The sequence below is a fragment of the Carassius carassius genome, chromosome 12, assembly GCF_963082965.1.
Source record: "Carassius carassius chromosome 12, fCarCar2.1, whole genome shotgun sequence".
Classification (NCBI taxonomy): domain Eukaryota; kingdom Metazoa; phylum Chordata; class Actinopteri; order Cypriniformes; family Cyprinidae; genus Carassius; species Carassius carassius.
Window position 1 is genome coordinate 12,835,204 of NC_081766.1, and position 22,705 is coordinate 12,857,908.

At 37.9% G+C, this 22,705-nt stretch overlaps 1 protein-coding gene and 1 pseudogene across 1 annotated transcript; both read right to left on the reverse strand.

Moving 5' to 3' along the window:
* Positions 1-4,982: 4,982 nt before the first annotated feature.
* Positions 4,983-7,173, reverse strand: LOC132154820 (C-C chemokine receptor type 9-like). Its single transcript, XM_059563506.1, has 3 exons — positions 7,127-7,173; positions 6,822-6,889; positions 4,983-6,671 (listed from the first exon to the last, which is right to left on the reverse strand). Exons 2-3 carry the CDS (start codon positions 6,870-6,872, stop codon positions 5,634-5,636), a joined length of 1,089 nt encoding a protein of 362 aa, XP_059419489.1. The 5' UTR covers positions 6,873-6,889; positions 7,127-7,173; the 3' UTR covers positions 4,983-5,633.
* Positions 7,174-12,647: 5,474 nt separating this feature from the next.
* Positions 12,648-20,435, reverse strand: LOC132155405 (keratin, type II cytoskeletal 7-like; annotated as a pseudogene).
* Positions 20,436-22,705: the final 2,270 nt, after the last annotated feature.

The window sequence follows — 22,705 nt, forward strand, 5'->3', positions numbered from 1 at the left end:
GTCCATACCAGAATGTGGCTTCTTAGGTAAAGCCGATGACTGCTGAAATCCAACCCACACCTTCCCAGTATTTGATGAGGAGCGATTACGTTGCATAGAATTTGAATGAGTGCTTGTAGAAAGGGTGCGTTTTTTATTATCTTCAAAAGCTGAATTATTTCCTTTAGTCCTTAAGTGTTCTACCTGAGAACAAGGGCTGTCCACACGTCTCAGACGACTGGCGCTTCGAACCAAAGCAGTTGCTTGACGAGATCTGGCTGCTTTTCCTTGTTCGTTCTGTATAGTCACAATTTGAAGTTTCTCCAGCTTTATCATGCGTGCAGCCATAGCTGTGAGAAAAGGGTCAGATAAACACAGGTTGTGCTGGCTGTCCAAATTACCTGCTTTGGATAGCAACTGACTAAAGTTGAGCTCTTTAAGTGGAAATGGAAGTACCTCAGTATACACTTGCTCTCCTGCTCCTTCTGTACGTTCTAGATCTCTATCAAATGAGTAGAGATTAGGTCCAATTCTACAGTTTCCCATTTTAATATAGGTTTATTGTCTTTCTCTTGGTCAGAGAGGTCACTGTTTTCAGATTTGACGGATTCAGATGGTTCACTATTGTATCTGCTACAAAGGGAATTACTGATTGCCTTGATCTCATCTGGTCGTTCGTCCCTTGGAGACACAGTGCATCTGATCTGTATGGGGTGGATTTCCAGTTCTGTTCTGGTTTCTACCTCAGGTTTATGTTGAGAAATGTGTTCTTGTCTGTCCCAGAGGATTGGAGGCTGAAGACCAAGCCTCTGCCATCTGTGTGACAGCATCCTTAACTGGGTTTTATGATGTTGCTTTGAGCTGAAGAAAATAATTAGTACAGAAACAGCTATTACAAGAGAAGTATTTCTCTAGATGCCATGTAACCTCTTCAATAGATGTCCAAGCATTGTGGCATGGAGTATCAATTTGGCAAAGCATGAGAAGTCTAGTGTTGCAGCATGATATAAAGCTACATACAGTTCAACAAAAGGTTAAAATTTCTGGCAAACACATCAAGTCTCTGTGCCAAGTCTATTCAAGATATTAATTTTACATTAAATGCAAGTTAAATAAAAAAAACATAATAAAACACCTATTGCAAATAATACTGCCACTGCCAGCATTATTAGGAGTGATATTTCAAAACGCTTTACGCTTAGATGACCCTGTCACATTAATGGCTGGCAATGCCTGATCGGTCAGTAAGAAGGCAGTATCTACTTACACTTGGGATGATTTTGTTTGGCTGCAACAGGTGGTTGGTTCCTGTGCCATACAGGCATTAGACATACTGCCAACCAAAGACACCTGCAAAATAAAATGCATTGCACATCTTTAGGATAAACTAAATAATAATCCATAACAGTTGCAGCTAAAGTAACTTCATATGCAGAAGAAACATTGATAACGGTTGTGTGTTCACTGCCACATACATGTACAGACTTTCCAGTCGCTGTACTGAGTGTAGACGTCCTGCGAACACAGAATATTCAAACAAGAGTGTCAATAGACAAAGGGTATGTCATCTAAAGTTACCTATGTGGACACACTATGACTAATATGTCTAATAAAACATTTCACTAGCAGAGATAAAAATGTATGTATTACTATTTGAAACCTTTTGTTGGCAAAGACAAAGTAGTGAAGGTTTAAAGTAATAAAAAAACGAGATATTTACCTCAAAACTCCAATTGATGACATGCTACTAAACTAGGATAATATAAAGGTTCTGTTTCTTTTGGGTCCCATATAAAGGGTCATATTCATAGGAATAAACCCCTTACCTTATCACACTCTGTTGACCAAGAGGCACCTGCAATGAAAAAACTGTCAAAATAAAACACCCCTGCAAGTCTGGAACGAAATTATGAAAAGTGTGCCGTAGACATGCACTCAACTTCAAGTGGTGGTGTGAGTTCTGTCCGAAAACTGCTTTGGACACGCCAGTTACAGTAACGTACATAAGCCAAATGCACAAGTAGAGACAGATTTCTAGTCAGTTGTTTGCTAGTGAAACGCTCATATTTCTAAAACCCATTTCAAATTTGGATTGGCTTCAAAAGTCTCCCACTGACACTTTCAGCAGGTAAGCGATTATGTAATGTTAATTTGCATACTGAGATGTAATTGGTTTTCGGTTTTATTCTATTTACATATTACATTGTGATAGTTTTCTTCCTTAATTACATGCATGTAACTTAAATATTACTGCCACTTACAGTAGGTGCAGTAAAAAGGTATTTAGTAGGTGCGCTGCAAGCCACTACATTATTATACGACTGCAGATCCACCTGTTTTTATCCTTTCGACCGGATAAGAACGTGGAATGTTCTTCCAAGTTTTCTTTTTTCGTTCCAAGTTCCCGGCTGTCGCATAATTTTGATGAGTGAACTTCATTATATCTCGTCAAATGTATTCATATATGTCAAAAGTGAAAGCACCTCTGACTTCCTCCTCCAACACAAATAATGCAATGCTGAAACCATGGCATCCCTTCACTACCTTTTAGTCCACGTGTATTAGCTTTATAATGTGTGTGCTGGGATCATCATAAACACCGAAAACGAATGTTTTAAACATGTTTAACATTTTAAATGTTTCATGCTTGGAAAAAAAATGTGCATGTTCATCATAGGAGGAGCTTTATAGACAAAAAGGGTTTTAAAGGGGTCATATGATATGATTTCATTTTTTCCTTTCTCTTTTTATTGTTTCAAGCTCTTGGTGCACAAAAAAGATCTTTCAAGTTGCAAAACTAAAGTCTCAAATCCAAAGATATATTCTTTATAAAAGTTAAGAGTCAACCACACCTACCTAAAATAGCTCATTCTAACACACCCCATGTCTATGTCACTGTGTGGGAAGATTTGCATGACACCGCCCAAATGTTCACGCAAAGAAAGAAGCCATAACTTTGATTCTCGCTGTAGTAGGCTATTGTTGCTGTTGCCGCCTCCATTGTGGAGATGCTGTGTGTTTCATTGTGAAAGCGAAGCAACTTTGTTTGGACTTCCAAATAAGAACGATATCCAATTCGTCATGCCTAGAGCTGATCCGTGCTGGTCTCTGAGGAAATACATCAACTTCACGCTGTGAATCGACTGATCGGCTTTCACCATGGACAAAGCGGAGTCCAGTCCAGGGTCGTCACATGTGGTTGCCCGCCGGCCGTGCCGTTCTCAAGGCCAACTGGCCGTTTCTCACTATAGCCTGCCTTGTGTGATGCTGTGTTTCATTGTGAAACAAAACTACTTTGTTTGACCTTCCAAAAGAGAACACAACTAAAAATAAGTGGTTAAGTTGTATTTACAACACTGTTACAGGACACTTCAACCCAAAAATTCAGATGTGTGCTGCACATTTCTTGTTTCCTATGAGAGTAGCCTACAATGCTGGTGTCTGTTTCTATAAAGTGGGGCAGTTCCAACTTTGCAAGGACAGTCTGGCGCTACTGATTCACAGCCTGTAAGTTTTTTTATATATGAAGAATTTGCCACTGAGTTTTGAGCAGTGTAGAGTTGTTGCTTGTCATTTCTCCAGATATGGTTTTATGTTTTACCCAGTCTGATACACAATGCAATGCATAAAAAGTTAAAAGTCATATATATATATAAGTCATTATAAATCATTATAATCAATAATTATGTTCAAACTTGATGCAACAAATTGTTTATAATGGGTTTTATTGTTTTTGTCTTGTCATGTCGGGACACACGGCATCACACTATGTTAAGGGACATAACATTTCCGTCACATGCTTCAGGTATTCAGCCAATCACAACACACTGGATAGCTGGCCAATCAGCATACACCTCGCTTTTCAGAACAATGAGCTTTTTTAAATTTGACACGTTTCAGAAAGGCGGGTCATAGAGGAGCAACAATAATGTACAGTATGTGGAAAGTAATTAGTTTTTCTAACCTTAAACCGCATAAACACATTGCATTAGACCAAAGACACAACATAAAGTTCTTTTTAGCAATGTCATATGATCCCTTTAAAGAAAAACATCTGACCAAAATATCGCATTAAGCTTGTAGATTTGATACGTTACAGCGTCCATGTAGTGTTTATCTTTTTTATTATGTTTTATTTATTTTTATTTTTAGCTTTTTTTAGTTTAAATAATTAACCTCAGATTATCACTGATGAGCCAGCGTCAGTCACATGTGCCTGCACTGAGTGGAAAGAACATATATTGGCTTGTCTGCCACTTCCTGTCGTGAGCAGAGCAGGCAGACAGATTTAAGGTGTGTTTGTGCTTTGTGGTTGTTTGTCCCTGTCTGCACTGCACAAATATATTCAATGGCACAGAAACTGAAAGGAACTGCAATGCCTTTAACATTTAGTATTCAGTATTAAAAATAAATAAATAAACCAAAAATGAAAAAGGCAAAGCTATGACTACATTTTATTCAGCAGTTTTTTAATCAGTAGATAAGGTAGATTATTATGTACAAAAGTACACATTGTGCATTAATTTGAATTCAAGGTACTTTTTGAGGATGCTGTGTGTTGATTTCTGAAATTCTTGTGTAGGGTGGGTGCTAGCACGTGTCTGTTTTCTAGTGTGTTTCTATACGTGTCTTCCCACAAGACCCACAATGAGTAAACCAGACAGATAATGTGCGTCATAGCCCCAACGGTTCTTGACACAGTACACATTTGTGGCCGTCTGCCAGGTTTGAATGACAAGTATCACATTTAAAAGACTTAGTTATTCTTACCTTTAAGACAAGGTAAGAAAGTGTGAAATGATACTTTCCACTGGAAAAGTACCCTCAAAAGCTCTTTTTTATTAACTTATTTAGCCATAAAGAGAGTCTATTAGTACCCTTAAGCCACCATTTAGGGGTAGATAATGACAAACATTTTTTTTTGACCCTGTATCTAATATCAGTACATGATGGAGAAAATGTGTTTAAGCAAAGGCAAGTGTATGAAAGACAGGGAATAAGACTACAGTTATGAAGCCTGCATATCAGGTTTTATTGACAATTTTTATTTTTCATTATTTACAAAAGGAACAGCAAATACATGTATACATAATTTTTTGGTGTGATGTAAAAACAAAAAATAGACACGAATACCCCGAATGTACACAACTGGCTTTAAATCATGACTAAAAACATTCACAGTTATACTTTTGCAGCAACGAAAAGACAAATATATAATATAATAACATTTATAAACATTGATAACTTCTTGGAAGAAAAATACTTTTCGAAGAAATTCAGTGCTAGTACAAGACAAATCATGTTGTTACACAACATTTAGATATTAATGCTGAACAAGAGATGGAAAATAATGTTGCAGTTATATGGAAAAAAAAACGGTGACCATGCACCTTCCCTGTCACAGCACTGTTCGTGGACTTGACATTCATATTAATGGCCCAGCCAAACAAAGAGTACTCTTGTTATGCAGTTCAATGCTGCAGCCATCTCATTGTGGTGAGCAGGTTACTTCACCCTCTGCCAGGTAGCATGTTTTCAAGCATGATCTTATGGAACCTCAGACTTCTGCTTTGAAACTCCGATGCAAAACTCACACCTGCAGCAAAACAGAAGCTTTTGCTAAGCAATCGTCACTGACAGTGTTCTGACACTGATCACAATGAGAGCGCATTTGTGGTATCTGTGTCTGACATAAGAGAGGGGCGTGGCACTTTGGGGCTCTTGAGGGTTGTAAGACAGCCAAGTTTTTGGAAAATTCGAATAACATCTTTTCGGAAACGCACTCCAACGAAGGCATAAAGGAACGGATTTAGGCAGCTGTGCATGTAAGCGAGACTCTTCATAACTTGGCCGGCGATGTCAAAGCGTTTGACTTCTTCGCAGTTTGTGATGGTCATATTGGCTGCCTGAGTGGCTTCAAAGACCAACATGCCGTTGTACGGAAGCTGAGATACAACAAACACCGCCACAACTGCCAGGATGACCCGCAGGGCCTTGTGCTTCTCAAAGTTCCTTGTCTTGAGCAAGGTGCGGACGATGTTGGCATAGCAGAAGATCATCACTATGAGAGGGATGCAGAAGCCCATGCAGATCTGGAGAGCCAGGACCAATATTTTAGTACGATTTTTTTCATTGTTCCAGTAGACCATCGTGCAAAATTGATTGCCCTCATCGTCCATTTTTGAACGAGCAAAGAGAAACTCTGGAATGGATAGCACAACCGCAAGGAGCCAGACTAGCACGCAAATGAGTTTGCTGTACAGGAGACGATCCCTCTTGGAGTTCTGCGCTTTGGTAGTCTGGACAATCACTATGTAGCGATCAACACTGATGCAGGTGAGTAGAAACATGCTGCTGAAGAAGTTGATTTTGTAAATGGCAGAGACGAATTTACAGAGGCCCAAGCCAAAGGTCCAACCGAAGATGGAATCGACGGCCCAGAAGGGCAGAGTGCAGAGGAAGAACAAGTCGGCCAGAGCCAGGTTCAGTAGATAAACATCTGTCATTGACTTCAGGCGGTTTTTGAAGTATGAGTATATCCAGACTACAAGACTGTTGCCAATGGCTCCCAGAATCACAATTATCCAGTAGAGAGCAGGCTCATAGTACTTTCGAAACTCTCGCACTGATGATCTCTCACATATTAAACCGTCTTCATAATCACCCATAGTTGTGGAAGAATCTTCATAATCCTGTGAAATATAGTAAATTATGTCTTACTTAGCTTTTAGTTTATTAACCCTGATACTCTGCATTTAAATTGTAATCTTGTTGATCTTAAAGATGACAAATATTATAATGGGACAGCGTGCACTTAAAGTAAATATTCAGATATCACTTACATATTCTGAAGCCAACCCAGTGAACGGGGTCACAGACTCATTCATGTCCATTGTTGATCTTCTCTATTCTTTAAAGAAAAGAATATATAATAAATATAAAAAATAAATTCATATTGACAAAGATTCACTTTTATCATGTCAAAATGCACTTTATATTATATTCCCAAATATCCACAACCAGAAACAATGCATATCATTAACCAGAATGGTTGAATTTGTTCTGTTTAAATGAAATTAAACACTCAATTCGTTAACATTCTCTCAACATGTTTCTTTAGATAAAGCCAGGTAAAGCCAGTACTTACTCTATGTTATTTGAAAACTGGGACTAGTAATACAGATTAGCTGCTGTCTCCCCGATCGCTAAGATCACTTTCACGCTGTGTTTTGGCGCCGTCTGGAAAAGGTCTGTTTTGCAGAAGCTTTAAAGGTTGAGGTTAAACCACAAGTGACGCATGAACTTTTTTTTAAACAGCATAACAGCATATCAGAAATGTTTGTTTATGAGCCCTTTTTATACATAGTACAGCATAAAAGATAAACTATATTGTTTTCATTTCATTTTTGAGCATAATGAGTTTTAGATGTGATGCACTTGTTCACACACGTGTTTGAGAATGCTCCTCAATATCATGCGGTGATACATAATTGCACACACAGGACTAAAATGTGCTTCATGCAGCACAAAAAGAAAAAAAAGGAAAAATGGAAAAAGCAGAAATTAAATAGCACCACCAGCAACACCTTAACCATCTTTTCTGACGTAAGAGATTGTGTACAGAGTGAATGTCTAAAGCATCCCTTATGTATACTGTCTCTCTCTGGACATCCAGGGAAGAGTGTTGGTACCCCTGTTCACTCATTTCTGATGTTAAACTTCTAAAATGAACTGTCATTTAATTCGATTTTTAGTTTGCCTATACTGAACTCTTGTATTCTCTCTTGATTAAAATACAAGAAAAAAATAATAAGGAATCACCTGTAACTACCATTATCTTCCCTTTTACAGGTGAAGGCCACTGTCAAAGAAACCCGGTCTTCCATACCACCTCAGCATCGCCACAAACTGATGCCAGGCCGAATTGAGGCAGTAATTAAAGCAAAAGGAGCCTCTACCAAATATTGAGTACATGTACAGTAAATGAACATACTTTCCAGAAGGCCAACAATTCACTAAAAATGTTTTTTTATTAGTCTTATGAAGTATTCTTGAGATTTGTGAATTGTGAATTGGTGGGTTTTTGTTAAATGTGAACCTAAATCATCACAATTAAAAGAACCCAAGACTTAAACTACTTCAGTCTGTGTGCACTGAATTTTTTAATACACGAGTTTCACAATTTGCGTTGAATTACTGAAGTAAATTTTCCATGACATTCTACTTTATTGAGATGCACCTATACAATGTTTTTTAGTCACTGGTCAGTCACAATGTCAGTGACATGACGAGATATAGATTCTAATAGCACAACTAAAACAATGACCATACATTAACTGACGAAAATGAGCAATGACATGCACAGCAACTTTTTGCCAATATTTTTGCACAATACAGATGATACACACAAACTTTTGACCCTGACTAAGCATTATGACTATAATGCTGGAAGTTTTAGCATAACTGACTTTTAATATTTTTAATTTACGTTTACACACACAACAAACAACACAAGTAGATGATATCTTTAAAGATGAATGTTTTTACACATCGTCCTTGCGTGTGTGCTCACTTGCTCAAGTGTGAATCTTCGTGCCCCAGACATCTTGTTTATCATTAATATTGTCTTACCAGACACATGTTTCACTTATTCTCAGAGCTTTATTATGCCATATCCTGTGTCGAAGGACAAACTTCCTCATTATCATTTCAGAGACAGCACCCCCTTTCAAACAATTAAAAATGAAATAAAAAATATTTGATATAAGAGTACAAATTGCTAAAAAAACAACTGTCAAGCCTAGCATAGATATACAAAAGATAGTATAGGGTTGTGCTGTTGGATGGCTTCTCAAAGACATTTTGAAGATTTTTTACGTTATCTTGGATCTGTTGCTGTTGCTGTTGCTGCCATTTCTGAATGCAATACTGATTTCTCAATTTATCTTATCGCTCATTTCCAGTCATGATTTACAGTGATAAGACCAAAACATGCTCTGCGCTGGTAAAAACTTTCATCTTGTGTGAAAATTTGTTGGATATACTGATTCGCAATAATAGGAAACGGTTGGATATCACAAGAGGTTTGACGTTCTCAACATGTCTATAATTAAACCCGGTGGCTTCTATAGGTGTCCATTACGCAAACTAACCACCAAATGTTCCTCTTTCTATACAGTTTTCGATGACCAGGTCAAACGAAACACATGTGCACACACACACATCTCTTTATCTGCGTTTTCAGGCCTTCCTCAAACTGTGGTTTGAGTCCTGATTGGTTAAACTGAAGAGAAAAAAAACTTGAGGTAGCATGTGATTCATGTTAGACTGCCTGAACACAGTTAAAAAGAACTAACTTTGACAGATCCCTTATCTCTAGGTTATTTCATTGAACTGAAGACTGTTATAAAGTGATCAATCACTAGTGTAAACAGAAGCCAATGCAATCCACATCTTGCTTTAAATCAGTGCAAACTGATGTGAAATTCAGTTTGATTTACGTGGTGTCCCTCCTCAGTTTGCATAACAAACCTGCATTACCTAGCAACGGTTGTGGCACCGCAAGATGAGGACAAACATTTGTCATTTAGTACCTTGTACTGAGAACATTCTGTGGTGAACTTTTGCACGACATGCCAAGACCACAAGGTTACACAAAGCACAAATTCACACAACCCCTCAGAACTGTTTGAATATGGAGGGTTTATAAATTAACTCATACACTTTGTAGAAAACCCAAAAAATTTTATACTATTATTTGACATATGCCGTGACATATAGATTTCAAGTTTTTAGTCTGCTGCTTATCTGTGGCTTGTTTAGCTTTAGTCCCTCACTCTTTTTGTTTTTCTAACTCTCTGCTCTAACATAAGGTTAAACTGAGGTGTAGATCTGTTTGAGTTTGTTTAGTTGTTTTCTTAGAGTGCCTACTATTCCATTATACTCTTTTAAGTCACATGCTGTTTTGAACAGTGTCATGAGCCCTGTGCATCACAGTGGTAAAGTGCGAAATTAAAATAAAAAAAAAAGTGAGAAAAACAAATGACATGATGGTAGCGTGATTTTACAAGCATAACTTCCTCAATTTTATAGTTGGAGCAACATGAAATCTAACAACAACTGTCTGAGAGGAACTAAACTTCTGAAGGCGTTTATATAGCATCATTGCATCTAAAGAAGTTGTTCATACTAACATTTATTTAAAAATATTACTATTGAACCAGCTAAAAACACAAATACATAGAAGTCACATACTTCTGGTGGCTTTTGCGGAGTAACTAACTAAAGTAGAACTACTAACTTTACGAACTACATTTTTCAATAACATTGTCGTAGTAAAGAGCTACTTCATCCAACAAGCACAGGTAGCATAACCGAACACTACAAGATTGTTTGGGATAGTTCACCCAAAAATACAAATTCTGTCATTTACTCACCATCAGGTTGTTCCAAACTGGTATGAGTTCCTTTCTTCTGCTGAACAACAACAACAACAACAAAGAAGATTGTTGACAGTATTGACTTCCATAGTATTTTTTTTTTCATACTATGGAAGTCAATACCATCAATTGTTTGTTTACCAACATGTTCTTTATAGGTTTAAAAGAAGAAAGAAAATCATACCGGTTTGGAACAATGTGATGGTGAGTAAATAATAAATAAATTGTTTTTCTTGTGGTGAACTACCCCTTTAAGGTTCTACGTTGCGCTACGCTGAATTGTATTATCAAATTATTTTATGTAAACATATATATATATATATATATATATATATATATATATATATATATATATATATATATATATATATATATATATATATATATATATTATTGCACTCTCCCACTTCTCACATTTTTTCTCTGTTTGAATGGCCCCTAGTTATGGATATATATATATATATATATATATATATATATATATATATATATATACATATTAGGGGTGCACAATAAATATCGGCTGATAATTAATGTGATTCTCGTCAGTAAAGCTGTTTCGATGATAATGAACGTGAATTTGCGCAGCTTGTCAGTTAACAACAGTTCTGTGTAGTAACAGCTGATCTATGTGAAATCACGCACCTGAGGGAATTTACAGCTGATTAGAGAACCAGCTTTACTGACGAGATGCACATTAATTATCAGCCGATATTTATCATGCACCCCTAAAATATATGAAGAGTTCAGATGCAAAAGCCTCTAAGTGCAATCTGAAATTTTCATCTAAAATTAGGATTTTTATCAAGTTTCTATATTTATGTTCAGTTATTTCACTTTAACAGCCTGGAAAAGGACCTGCACATTGCAATTAAAGTAAAATGACTTTTAAAAAAAGCATAGGAGCTTAATAAAAATCCTAATTTTAGAAGAAAATTTCAGATGGCACTTAGAGGCTTTTGCATCTGAACTCTTCATATATATATATGGGGTGGTGTTGGAACAGTGGATAAGACACATGCCTTTGGTGTGAGAAACCTGGGTTCAAATCCACTTTGAGACCAATGTGTCCCTGAGCAAAACACTTAACCCCTAGTTGCTCGTGCAACCTCTGACATATATAGCAATTGTAAGTTGCTTTGGATAAAAGCGTCAGCTAAATGAATAAATGTAATATATATATATATAAAACAAGCCTATTGCATGAGAAGGCAAAAGCGTTCCAATATAATTTCTCAATTTTTACCATCACTACATCCCATTAGGGACCTAAAAGTTCACCTCAACTGTATTCTCTCGTACAATAGAAAAGTCATCTTTCTAGAAATGCATTCTACAAATCCATTAATCTTAAACAGTCCTGTCTCTCATATGTATTGAAAAGTCTGATACATTCAGTTCCATTCATTCAGACTACTCAGATTGAGTTTTTCTGTGCTTATACTAAAATTATATGATTTTTTTTATGTGAATGAGGCCTATTTTTGCAGTAAACTGGTACTGAATGCCTTAGCACAGTGGTTCCCAAACTGGGGTGCATGCACCCCTAGTGGTGCGCAGACTGACCACCGGGGGTGCGCGATAGAATGTTTGTAATGGCGGGGAAAAAGATTGTCTCTTTATTATTTTTACGTATTTAACTGAGGTAAACTTCACATGCAAAAGTTTTATTAAGAAATAAAATTTCACATTACAAGCTATAAATTACTCATGATTTAATTTCATTTTACGAACACATCTGTCACAATAGCCCAACCCTGTTCATATTAGGAGCTAACTGGTAATTCGTACATTTATTTTTCACTTACTACATTCATCAAAATGGACACCTGGTTAAAAACGGGCACTTTAAAAAAAATCAAGGAAGTAATCTTTTGTATTTATAACAGATTTATTTTATGTTTTCTAATTTACAGTAATTTTTGTATTTAGTTATTGCAAATAAAAATTTGAAGTTTAACCAGAGTATTTGTATTTAGTTATTGCAATTAAAATGTGAAGTTCAATCAGATTAGGTGTTGGGGAGTGCTTGACAGGTGTCAAAAACTAGAAAGGGGTGCATGCTGCAAAAAGTTTGGGAACAACTGCCTTTGCATTATATACTAAGAAAAATGAAACAAAAGTTTGCATCCAAAATACAGCTTTATTGGAGAGACAAGGATAGGACTCCACACATGGGCTGGGGGTCTGCATTCATCGAGACTGCATTGACTGGACGCCTCCCAGCATTCAAGAGGATACTGTATCATCTGCATCAGAGTTGACTGATGTCTCTGTGTAGAAAAGTTGAGGGAAGTCACATGCAGGCATTACAGCAAAGTCACATGGTGAATGCAAGGGCAGCTCAAAAACTCCACAAACAGAATTGCACTTCTAATCAAATGGTTCAAATGATTGCGTATGTTTCATGAATAATTTCGTTGACCTTTATTTGCCCAGCTGTTGGTAGAGAAAAAGTGACAATGGAAACAAAGACATAGGCACATTAAAAGACATAACTCTATTCACACACATTACCACTGCTGTACTCACTGTTACTTGCTTTAATGGCGGATGAATGTCTCCACTCTGTGCAGCTCGAGCTCGAGGCCGTGGGAAAGCAGATTCGCGACCTGGAGGTAAGGCAGGCCCAGCTGAGAGAGCGGAGAACCGCGCTGGAATCATCCCGGGCTGACGCTCACAAGTCCGGGGTAAGTATACAGCGATCTGTTAACAGTCCCACCACGTCTACTCCGTGTGTTTCTCTGCACAGGCCCGGTGCACCCAGGACGCGATCTTCCCAGATGTCCTTCACTGCGACGCCGGGACACCACGGACCCTGGGTGCATCCACAGCGGAGGACGCGAGCCGGGTCCCGGGCGACGACTTCTCCCCCTCCTGCCTTCGACATCTCCATCCGGAACCGCTTCGCTCCCCTCCGCGAGACAGGACGCGACGCTGTGATCATCGGAGACTCCATCGTCCGACACGTAAGTGCTACGTTAGCCGAAGGTAAAGTGCACACTCATTGTTTGCCTGGTGCTCGTGTTCTCGATGTTTCTGCGCAGATACCCGCGATCCTGAAGGTCGACGAGAGCCCCAGAGCGGTCGTGCTTCACGCCGGGGTTAACGACACCACGCTGCGGCAGACGGAGACGCTGAAGAGGGACTTCAGCAGCCTGATCGAGAAGGTTCGCAGCACGACGCCCGCGGCGACGATCGTCGTGTCAGGACCACTGCCCACGTATCGACGAGGACACGAAAGGTTCAGTAGACTTTTTGCTTTAAATGAATGGTTGTTGTCATGGTGTAAAGAACAGAAACTGCTATTTGTTAATAACTGGAATCTTTTCTGGGAGCGTCCTAGGCTGTTTCGCGCTGATGGATTACACCCCAGCAGAATCGGAGCGGAGCTGCTCTCTGACAACATCTCCAGGACACTTCGCTCCATGTGACTAGTAAGACAATTCTCTAATAACTATTATGATGAGTTTTGTTCCACCCGCTTAAATGATAAAAGTACTTGTGCTGTAAAAACTATTAAGACTGTGTCTGTTCCCCGAATAGTGAGGTCAAAATATAATGTAGGATCTAGAAAAAATCTTATCGTAATTAAACCAGAAAAATGTAAAGTAAATGAACAAAAACAATTTTTAAAGTTTGGGCTCATAAATATTAGATCACTCACACCCAAAGCAGTTATTGTAAATGAAATGATCACAGAAAATAGTTTTGATGTACTCTGCTTGACTGAAACCTGGCTAAAACCAAATGATTATTTTGGTCTAAATGAGTCTACTCCACCAAACTACTGTTATAAGCATGAGCCCCGTCAGACTGGTCGGGGAGGAGGTGTTGCAACAATATATAGTGATATTCTCAATGTTACCCAGAAAACAGGATACAGGTTTAACTCTTTTGAAATACTTTTGCTAAATGTTACACTGTCAGACATGCAAAAGAAATCTAATGTATCTCTTGCTCTGGCTACTGTGTATAGACCACCAGGGCCGTATACAGAATTCCTAAAAGAATTTGCAGATTTCCTCTCAGACCTTCTAGTTACAGTTGATAAGGCGCTAATCATGGGAGATTTTAATATTCACGTTGAAAATGCAAATGATACATTAGGACTTGCGTTTACTGACCTAATAAACTCCTTTGGAGTCAAGCAAAATGTCACCGGGCCCACTCATCGTTTTAATCATACACTAGATCTAATTATATCGCATGGAATCGATCTTACTGCTATAGATATTGTACCCCAATGTGATGATATTACAGACCATTTCCTTGTATCGTGCATGCTGCGTATAACTGATATTAACTATATGTCTCAGCGTTACCGTCTGGGCAGAACTATTGTTCCAGCCACCAAAGACAGATTCGCAAATAACCTGCCTGATCTATCTCAACTGCTATTTGTACCCAAAAATACACATGAATTAGACGAAATTACTGACAACATGGGCACTATTTTCTCTAATACATTAGAAGCTGTTGCCCCCATCAAATTGAAAAAGGTTAGAGAAAAACGTACTGTGCCATGGTATAACAGTAATACTCACTCTCTCAAGAAAGTAACTCGTAGTCTTGAACGCAAATGGAGAAAAACTAACTTGGAAGTTTTTAAAATTGCATGGAAAAACAGTATGTCCAGCTATAGACAGGCTCTAAAAACTGCTAGGGCAGAGCATATCCACAAACTCATTGAAAATAACCAAAACAATCCAAGGTTTTTATTTAGCACAGTGGCTAAATTAACAAATTACCAGACGCCACCTGATTCAAATATTCCACCAACGTTAAATAGTAATGACTTTATGAATTTCTTCACTGATAAAATAGATAACATTAGAAATACAATAGCGAATGTAGATTCTACAGCGTCTAACACTTCAGTTTCATCCATCGCACCCAAAGATAAACTGCAGTGCTTTACACATATAGGTCAGGAAGAGCTAAATAAACTTATCACTGTATCTAAACCAACAACATGTTTATTAGATCCTGTACCCACTAAATTACTAAAAGAGCTGTTACCTGTAGCCGAAGAACCGCTTCTCAATATCATTAACTCGTCGTTATCTTTAGGTCACGTCCCAAAACCATTCAAGCTGGCGGTTATCAAGCCTCTTATTAAGAAACCAAAACTAGATCCTAGTGTACTGGCAAATTATAGGCCTATTTCAAATCTTCCATTTATGTCTAAAATTTTAGAAAAAGTTGTGTCTGCTCAATTGAGCACCTTCCTGCATAAAAATGATCTGTATGAAGAATTTCAGTCAGGTTTTAGGCCCCACCATAGCACAGAAACTGCACTTGTTAAAATTACAAATGACCTGCTTCTTGCGTCAGATCAAGGCTGCATCTCATTTCTAGTCTTACTTGATCTTAGTGCTGCGTTCGACACCATAGATCATGACATACTCATAGATCGATTACAAAACTATACAGGTATTCAAGGGCAGGCTCTAAGATGGTTTAGATCCTACCTGTCCGATCGCTACCATTTTGTTTACTTAAATGGGGTGTCATCTCATTTATCATCAGTAAAATATGGAGTGCCACAAGGATCCGTCCTAGGTCCCCTTCTATTTTCAATATACATGTTGCCCCTTGGTAATATTATTAGAAAATACGGAATAAGCTTCCACTGTTATGCTGATGATACTCAGCTATATATTTCAACGAGACCAGATGAAACTTCCCAATTATCTAAGCTAACAGAGTGTGTTAAAAATGTAAAAGATTGGATGACAAATAATTTTCTCCAATTAAATTCAGATAAGACAGAGATATTAATTATTGGACCAAAAAACACCACACAGAATCTTGTAGATTACAATCTGCAACTAGACGGATGTACTGTTACTTCCTCTACAGTCAGAAATCTGGGTGTTATATTAGACAGCAATTTGTCTTTTGAAAATCATATTTCCAATGTTACAAAAACTGCATTCTTCCATCTTAGAAACATTGCCAAGCTACGAAACATGTTATCTGTTTCTGATGCAGAAAAGCTAGTTCATGCATTCATGACCTCTAGACTGGACTATTGTAATGCACTTCTAGGTGGTTGTCCTGCTTCGTCAATAAACAAGCTACAGGTAGTCCAAAATGCAGCAGCTAGAGTCCTTACCAGGTCAAGAAAATATGATCATATTACCCCAATTTTACAGTCTCTGCACTGGCTACCTATTAAGTTCCGTATCTGTTACAAATTATCATTACTTACCTATAAGGCCCTAAATGGTTTAGCTCCTGCGTACCTAACTAGCCTTCTACCACGCTACAACCCATCACGCACCCTAAGGTCACAAAACGCTGGACTTTTGGTAGTTCCTAGGATAGCAAAGTCCACTAAAGGAGGTAGAGCTTTTTCACATTTGGCTCCCAAACTCTGGAATAGCCTTCCTGATAATGTTCGGGGTTCAGACACACTCTCTCTGTTTAAATCTAGATTAAAAACGCATCTCTTTCGCCAAGCATTCGAATAATGTATCTCTTAAATTGTGAGTGTAGTTGCATCTGCATTTTTATTCTTTAGCTTGGGTTAAACTAATTTTACTTTGTTGGATCAGCAGCTATGCTAATGATGTCTCTATCTTGTTTCTATGTTTTGCCACGGGATTTACATCCCGTGGTAACTAGGATTTACACAAGCTCCAGTCTGGATCCAGAACACCTGAGAAGAGATGATGCTGACCCTCAGAGGACCCCAGATGATCCTAACCTTGAATCAACAAACAGAACTAACAATTATTGCTACATGTGTGACTGCATCATATAATTACTATTAATTAATAATATTGATAGTTCATCATCTAGCTGACTACGTCTTGTATTATTATTATTATTTTTAATTTTCTGTAAAGTTGCTTTGTAACGATTTGTATTGTAAAAAGCGCTATACAAATACACTTGAATTGAATTGAATTGAACATAAGGGATGAGCAATAATAATTCTTTTTCAAATCCATAACATTCATAAACTTGAAGCATTTTCTGTCCTACACTGTCCTTACATGTTAGAGTCAAACTTGCTTGTCAGGATGTATCTAGTTTGTATGTCCTTTGGGGCAGGGTTATGGGAGAGTCCTGGGGGGGTGCTGGTGTGGGGCAGGGCCCTCCCTGATGGAAAAGCGCATGTAGCAAATCTTATGATGCCATTTCTATTATATAAATATGTCATGAATTAATGCACTGTTTCCCTCATAAAAAACACAGATCTTCCCTTTAGCTGAATTTGCGAAATCCAGATGTCAACAACTGCGTTATTTCATCATGTGTCTAAAAATGAAAAACAGAATGACCATCCAATCTGCTGTCACGTCAAGGCCAAATTTTGTAACTGTAGGGTATATTTAAAGGGACAGAGATACAAATCCACATGACTTTCCTTATACCATGGAACACAAAAGTGAATTTTAAAGCATATCTTGACCACTGTTTTCAATATAATGAAAGTGAATGATGACTAGGGCTGCAAAGCTAGACAAAAATGGCAATTAAAAACTGAAAAATTAAATATTGTCCACACGACTTGATAACATATTCCATCCATTAATAGTTGTTTTAAATCAGATCTTTTACATGAATCGTATCCAGTTCACAAACCTGTCTAAATGATTTATTAACAAATCGGACTGATCTGGTTCATGATCCAGTCACAGTGATTATCAGTGAATAATAATGATATACATTTTAAAACTTGAACTCAAAATTTTCCTTGTCTATTCCACAGAAGAAAATAACGTCATAGAGGTTTGGAATGACATGAGGGTGTGTAAATGATGACAGAATAGTGAAACTTTGGTCATCTATCTCTCTGTTATCTCAGGAAGATCTGTCTATTTCCGTCATACAAAAATCAACTCATAGCTGTACTAGCAGACACCTTCTGTTGGTATGAGCAATCATGCAATGTATGCTCATAAATATAAGAGTTTTTTAACAGTAAGCAAGCAAACACTCAGTAAGATACAACCGTCTGACCACAAAAGCTTTTCAAAGCAGTCAGGAAACTCCCTGATGACAGTCCCTGATGCTTTTGGTACCATCCCTTTTGGTTCCTCGTGATTTGTTAACTGGCTTTAGCATTTGGTTTCATTGAAACTTACAAAAGTGGTTCTCACCTGAAAAAGTGTAGGACGACTCTGTAAACTCAGGCACCCTGGAAGTAAGAATAAAGTTAAAAAAAAAAAAATGCCACAAACAATACATATCTAAAGACAATCCCTTTATATTTATCACCCCGAACTGCATAAATGTAGATGACATGACATTTCTAGCAGTTTTAGAAGTGTGTTATGATAATACATTCCAATTTATTTCTGACACTAATTATAAACTGTGATCAGGCTACTACATGGAATATTTGTATTTCATGCCACTGACCATCACCATTTAAAATAAATTAGTAAAGGTGATTATGGTGAAATACTTGACCTAAAATTTAAATGTAAGTAAGTTGTGACCTAAATTCCTGGTGTTGAATTAATCAAAAGCATGTTATATGTGAACTACCGATATGATTACAGCATGTTTACTTGAAGTCATCTCCTTCCAGCAATTTTCTGTAGGTGGAGATCTCAACGTCCAGGGCGAGTTTGATGTCCAGCAGATCTTGGTAGACCAGGATGTGTCTGTGAAGGTCTGCTTTAGCCACTTCTATGGCTGATGTGAGGCTGGCGATCTGTGTCTGGTACTCAGCAACACCCACACTGGACTGGGCCTGGGCTTCTGCTAAACTCTGCTCTTCAGTCATGTCCTGAAAAAATAAACAACAAATTTGTTTTTCTCATTTTGGATGACTTCAAAACAAACAGATGGGGATCCGGGTATGTAATGTTTCAAAGAAAAATGTTTTTTATTGTTGTCCAGAATTTTACCATATAGCTTTGCCATACAGCGTCATAAAAAGTGCCAAAAATCTCCACCTAATGCTTCAGCACTTTCATATCTCATATTCTCAGACACTTAGTTTACTGTAAATGATGTAAAGTTCTTGCAGCGTCTGAGGTGTCTGGGAAATGTGTTCTTTTGCAGCATCTCAGCTACTCTTGTGGCATTGGGGCTTTTGCAGGCAATATGAAATGCCTGAGAATTTGATCAATAACCACTTCCTATGTCATCTGTTTCCTGTCTCAGACAGCTGTGATTTATTCAAGAGATGTTTATTATATGCTGAGAACGTGCACTGAAGCTTTTCACACTATTGATGAATACTTTCTACCACTTTCTCAAGGGAACTGCTACCGTTGAGCACCTTTACCATCTGAAAACTGCTAAAAATGCCTTGATTAAATTGCACATCTCTTTTAAAAGTGTATTGCTTTGGCCAGCATCACACAAGAGTTTGTAATACACCTCAGGCTTTTTTTGATGTAATTACATCATAAAATCTTAAGTTATACTTCTACAAATGTAATGTCATAACAAAAGAAAACACCAGTTATAATGTCAAAAAGGAAAACAAAAAGGAAACACTCACTTAGCCTTCAGTTCATGGGCAGTTCCACGGACATTGTCCAGCTCAATCTCCAGTTTGATGGTGTCGATAGTGAGAGTTTCCAATGTGCTGCGATACTCTATCGTCACAGTCACAGATGACTCTTGAGAAACATCCGTCCTCTAAGTCAGCTGGGACAGCTTGGCCTCCAGAGCTGCGTTCTCCAGCTGTAGCCCCCGTACTTTGGCCACGTATGAGAAAAAAAGCTCTCAAGAGTATCGGGCCACAGCAGCACCTGATGATGAACCAACAGTGACAGCGGTGCTTGCACCAAGTCCTCCTGCGGAAAAGGCATGACTCATTGTGAATGCAGGACTGGCAACCAGTGCACAAGCCCCTGCACCTCCTCCAAGGCCAAGGCCGAGACCTCCACCAGCTCCAAAGCCTAGTCCTCCCAGGCCAAGAGCTCCACCTAAGCCAGAACTACCCCCGAGACCCAGACCCAATCTTGCTCCACCACATGCACCAAATCCCCCATATCAACCAGACATCCTGGAAGAGGCCAAGGAAATGGAAAAAGCCATGGTGAACAGCTGAAAGATCAGAGAAGGCTAAAGGATCGGAAACAAGCTGAGAGTGCAGGGCGAGAGACTAACGATCGCTGTTCAAATACACTTGATGGACAGAGGGCACTGCAAATAACAAAAAAACACTGCAAAAAAACACTCCGTACAGAAAGAATAAGCTGTAACTTGTCTCAGTAGCAAAGAATGGCGTCGACTGTCTGTTAAACCTCAAAATAACCTCTGACCTGCAGGCATATTTTCTTTCTGGGTCTTCAGTGTAAATGCTGTATTTCAGTGAAATCTGAATGATGAATATCACCCCTAAGTTTTTTTCAAAGGTGTCATACAATTTTACCTTACTAAATACTAAGATTTAATTCCCCATCAGAAAATGTAAATGCCCTAAATCTTATTTGTCACCAAAAAGAAATTTTCCCAAAGATATTTTCCCAAAAACCTAATTTGATGTGTTTGCTTGAGGAGCCACAGAACATTTTGAACCTGTGAATAATTACAGGAAAAGGACATTGTAAATGCTGATTTATAGAATAATGCTCCACAAAAATCTGCCAGTGTTGTTATTGTTAACTAAAACTAAATCTATTGCACGGAATTTCTGTAAATTATATGTGTTAAATTAGCATTATGGCTGGAATACACCATAGATTTTGAACAATCTGAAAACAATTGAAAATATGAACAGATTTTAAAACGCTAGTAAATATGTTTTGTTGTTGTTGTTTGTTTGTTTTACAGAGAAAAACATCAGAAACTAAAGGACTGAGGAACACCCAACGAACCTACTAAGAAATGTATGCCTTGTTTCTAGGAGACAAATGAAAACAAAGCTAAAAAAAATAAATGCTGACATTGACACATTAGGCAGTTTTCTGTGAGGTCAGTGCTATCTCAATTGTTTTGAATTGTTTTGACTCAGAATCAAATAAAATACAAATTTACAAAATACCCTGACCAATACATGACAGAGAGAACGAGAAGGGGGAATCACACTCTTTTGTTTTCCTATCAGATGAGGAATTGTCTCTGGTTCAGTGGAAAATGTGACACTTTTTAATTTCACTTTTTTAATGAATGCCATAACGAAGTGAAGTGTACATTGCACTTCTCCCAGGGTTATTTAGAGGAGGAAGAGGTTTTATTCCATTACTGATTATTTTAATACTTGGGGTTTATTACAAGAGTCAAACTCATAGGTTAGGATAATCCGCCTTGGTTTAAAACATAACAGTAGATTTGTTTATAATGCAGAAACAGCCAGCAAAATTCTGTTGACGAACTTGGCTGGAAGACAAAAAGTACATCAAACTGTACCTTAGTAGTTCAAAAGTCCCCTTTTGAGATATTTTCAAGATATTCTAACAGCTCTCTGCTATGCGAAACACATGCAAAACCAAAGTTGATTCTGGGTTACATGCTAAAATTTTGTTTTTGTACATTTTCAGTTTCATACAGTAGATCATGAAAGCCCCTGAATCAGCCTAAATAGCTTATGGAACACAATCTCTTGTGTAATGGTGCATCTGCTTTTAACAAAGCCTCTGGCCTTCTCAGAAATCAGTGAAAGTCTGTCATGAACAGGTTTGATCCTCATTGGGCCATTCTCTGCTGATGTGTTAATATCTAATCGGCGAGCGTGATTTCACCAAGTACAGCATGTTCCTGGAACAACATTCCAATCAACCAATCAGAATTGAGATTTAACTTTTCAGGAAATATCTGTTTTAGGTTTACAACCAGAGTAAGGTGCTTCTACACCCTTGTTCATCAGCTATCATTTCCCACTGATTTTAGGAATAAAAATATTGGGTACGGTTAGGTTTAGGGGTAGGGATTAGGGATTTTGGACAATAATGTCAATCAATGATCATCAGAAGATGTTGATCCAGGAACATGTCTTACTAGGATAAAGGCCAAGGATAAAGATATCCCAGTTATCAACATTGCATCTTCATAATCTGACACAATATTACTATGATCTCATAACTCATATTACTCGTATTACTCTTACACTATACAAGCATTGTGCAGATTAAAGTGTCCTAAAGTGGCCTACAGTGTTAACAGGGCTGCAAGTGTGATACTGTAATAAAACAGTTTAGTAAGTTAATATTGAGAAACTTGTTTTAGATAGCCAGGTAATTTGTTTTTGCTCTTCCCCAGATTAGCATAATACCAAACACAGCAACTGCAGTGATGTCATTGCTAACTAAGTGAATCATAATTACTGAACAAATGAATCAGTTGAATGAATGATTCAGTGACTCACT

Coding starts and splice junctions, on each gene's coding strand:
- LOC132154820 (XM_059563506.1), bottom strand. CDS start 6,872: ATGGACATGAATGAGTCTGTGACCCCGTTCACTGGGTTGGCTTCAGAA. Junction 6,672..6,821: donor CTGGGTTGGCTTCAGAATAT/GTAAGTGATATC, acceptor TATATTTCACAG/GATTATGAAGATTCTTCCAC.